This window comes from Thamnophis sirtalis, unplaced genomic scaffold (genome assembly GCF_051295495.1).
Source record: "Thamnophis sirtalis isolate CommonGarterSnake01/CBP01778 unplaced genomic scaffold, rThaSir2_p1.2 scaffold_1, whole genome shotgun sequence".
Classification (NCBI taxonomy): Eukaryota; Metazoa; Chordata; class Lepidosauria; order Squamata; family Natricidae; genus Thamnophis; species Thamnophis sirtalis.
In genome coordinates, this window is record NW_028261381.1 from 155,791,738 (window position 1) to 155,794,903 (window position 3,166).

General features: G+C 38.1%; 1 protein-coding gene across 1 annotated transcript in view; it reads left to right on the top strand.

Moving 5' to 3' along the window:
- The window catches only part of MAP4K5 (mitogen-activated protein kinase kinase kinase kinase 5), a 97,663-nt gene that overhangs the window by 81,292 nt on the left and 13,205 nt on the right, over positions 1-3,166 (top strand). Inside the window, exon 25 of the mRNA XM_087728781.1 lies at positions 170-284. Coding sequence (XP_087584907.1) covers positions 170-284 — 115 coding nt within the window. The remainder of the gene's footprint in view (positions 1-169; positions 285-3,166) is intronic.

Here is a 3,166-nt window from a genome sequence, read left to right on the forward strand (position 1 = left end):
CATTCTGCAATTTGCTTGGACCTATGGATACTTGGGGGCTATCCTTTTAGAAGGTAATCTTTTCTGCTCTATAATTTTCCTTCTCCTTTTACTTGTTCGTTTATTTGTTTTTGCAATATCAGTTTGATATGTAAATCTGACACAGATCAAATATCATCTTGTGTTATAGGGAAAACATTCCAGCTCTACTCCCATAACCTAATAGCTTTGTTTGAACAAGCCAAAAAAACAGGAATAGCTGCTCATATTCAGACCCACCGATTTCCTGATAAAATACTACCAAGGTATGGTAATCTTGAGGTACAAGTTTTTGCTATTTTACCCCAGGCCTTTATCTGGCTTGCTTGCTATTGCTGATCGTGACAATATTTTCCATAAGCTGTTGCCCCTTGTGAAAGTTCATAGAAAATTGTTTTTGCTGCTTCTAGGTTTGCAGATACAGAAGGGTATCTGTAACGTTCTATAATATTATAATAGAGAGAGCCAGTTTGGTCTAGTGGTTAAGACATTAGGCTAGAAAGCAGGAGGCTGTGAGTTCAGGTTCTGCCTTAGCCACAAAAGCCATCTGGGTGTCTTTGGGCCAGTCACTCTCAGCACAACCCACCTCTTAGAAGTTGTGAGGAAAATAGGAGGAAGATGGGTTTGATATGTTCACTGCCTTGGGATGTATGTGAAAATAATAAAAGTGGGATACAAATAAATTGATTTCAGGAAAATGAAACATAAAGATGTTTTTATATTTATCTTTTATAAAGATAAATGTTATGGTGTAGGACCCAAAGACTCTATAATAATTCATGAAAAGCTGATGGATTGCTAAGATTTTATTTCAAGAATTTTCTCCTCCTTCTGAAAGCAAGGCAAGCAAGTCAAAGAGACAGACTGTTATGATAGTAACACCAATTGAACCCTTCCAAAGGTTGCCTTTTGCCCTCACCGGTTCCTTTCAGGCTTCCAGGGAGTTCTTTTTATTTGAATAACAAACCTTAGCTGAATTGCATTCTGTAACTCCTGTTTCATCAGCTAGATTCCCCTCCCCTCCGCTCATCTGCTTGTAAAGTGGTTCATTCTGTTGCTTTAGCTTTCCCTTTTTAGTGATTTTATTCACATTTAATTTATTTGTGACAATTGTCCACAATTGTGGAAAGTTTAGGATTAATTTCAGAATAGAAGTTGCTCGTATAGGTTTCACTTACATTGGGGCATTTCTCTATAGAGCTTGACATTTCTCTCTCTCTCTCTCTCTCTCTCTCTCTCTCACACACACACACACACACACACACACACACACACACACACACACACACACTTACAAACAGACACACTCTCTCTCATACACATACACACACATCTTCACATCTTCTTTTTTTCAGTTCATTCATTTTGTCCTAAATCAGAATTGAGAGGCTTTCTGGTATCTTGGGATGGAGGCTAGGCAGAGCACTAGAGATTAAAGAATCTGTTTAAAATAACTTAATATATTTTTTATTTTCATTCCCAACAATAACCACAATTGTCTAGTATGCATTATCGAACTATTTTTTTTATTCCTCAGCTTTTTTCTATTCTCATTTTTTTTCTTTTTATACTTTGTCGGTTATAGAATAGAAACTTTTTCTATCAAGTTACCTATATGATTCATTGCACTATGGCATGATACCTTCTTAAGTGTATAAGTATACAATACTTGATGAAATAAAATTGGATTTGGATTTGGATTTTATTCAATTTGTAGGCCGCCCTATTCCCCGAAGGGACTCAGGGTGGCTGAACAAAGCCAAGGGAGGGGAAATTACAAAAAGTAAGACAAAGACAATCAGACAATACAAACAGTTTAAAAGCACAACAGACACAGCAAATTCGAGTAGCGGGGGGGGGGAACTCAACCCCAGGCTTGCTGGGACAGCCAGGCCTTCACGGCCGTCCGGAAGGCCTGAAGGGTGGAGAGGGTCCGAATCTCCACGGGGAGCTCGTTCCAAAGGGCTGGGGCAGCCACAGAGAAGGCCCTCCTCCGAGTAGTCGCCAGCCGACATTGGCTGGCAGATGGAATACGGAGGAGGCCTAATCTGTGGGATCGAATGGGTCTGTGGGAGGTAATCGGCAGAAGGCGGTCTCTTACAAAATAATGTAATTGTTGGCAAATTAAGTACAAAGGTCTCAAACAAAAAAAATTAAAGATTTTTCCAAGAGCTCAGGGCATTTTGTGGAAAGAGGCATGTTCCCCATAACAGCAATCATTTAAGGTAGGTTGGGCTGAGGGAAAGTCATTGGCCCAGAGTCAGAGTCTGGATCAGCAACTTAACTGCTAGGCCACACTGGCTCTCTGTTGTCAAATTACTTTAGGAAAATAATTATGCAGTTCTTTAAATAAAGTAAAGGACTCTACTGTGTTGATGCTGCAGAAGATAACAGAGTAGATGGTATTCACAGATGATAAAGCATTGTTGAATGTTAAATATTATGGCAAAGAGCCATTAAAACAGTTAAAGGGTATTACAGAATGTGATTAAAACTATTAATATCTTTGTTGGGTTACACAAAGGATATTGTTAAGGTAAAGGAAAAGGAAAATGGTTTTATGTTCTTGATGACTGCTAGAATTGAATTGCCACTAGGTGAAAGTCAGTAAGAAGAATATAATAGTGACCAATTGGATGGATACAAGAAAGATGGAATTGTTTTTTTACTGGATTTATACCCACTTAGAGAATTTTTCCCTGTGTATCTGGAACTTCAGAAAAAGACAATTTGAGAAAGCAAAGAAGACTAAAGATAGATTTGAAGAAGGAAAAAGAATGATATTCTGAAATGCCAAACGTGGGCAGCTTATTTTTTTAGAATTTAATATTTCTGGAGAATGTTAACTATTAAAACAGTATATATAGTTTTCCTGTACCATGATTTGCTGTTGTGTATTTTATACATAAAGTGTTGAATTTCTAGTAGTCATTGGAGTTCAGGAAAAATTGTTCCTGAAATTTCTGGGGACAATGTTAAACTGAAAATAACTCTGCAAAAGTGGAACAAATAACTGGGACAAAGACCAAGGAACTGATGAATAGATTGATTCCTTGGAACCTCTCTAGATAAGGAGAGGATGGGATATTACCCACATGTATTCCAGACAGTTGCTCCTGGCAAGGAGACTGAAGGGCAGTGATTTTCC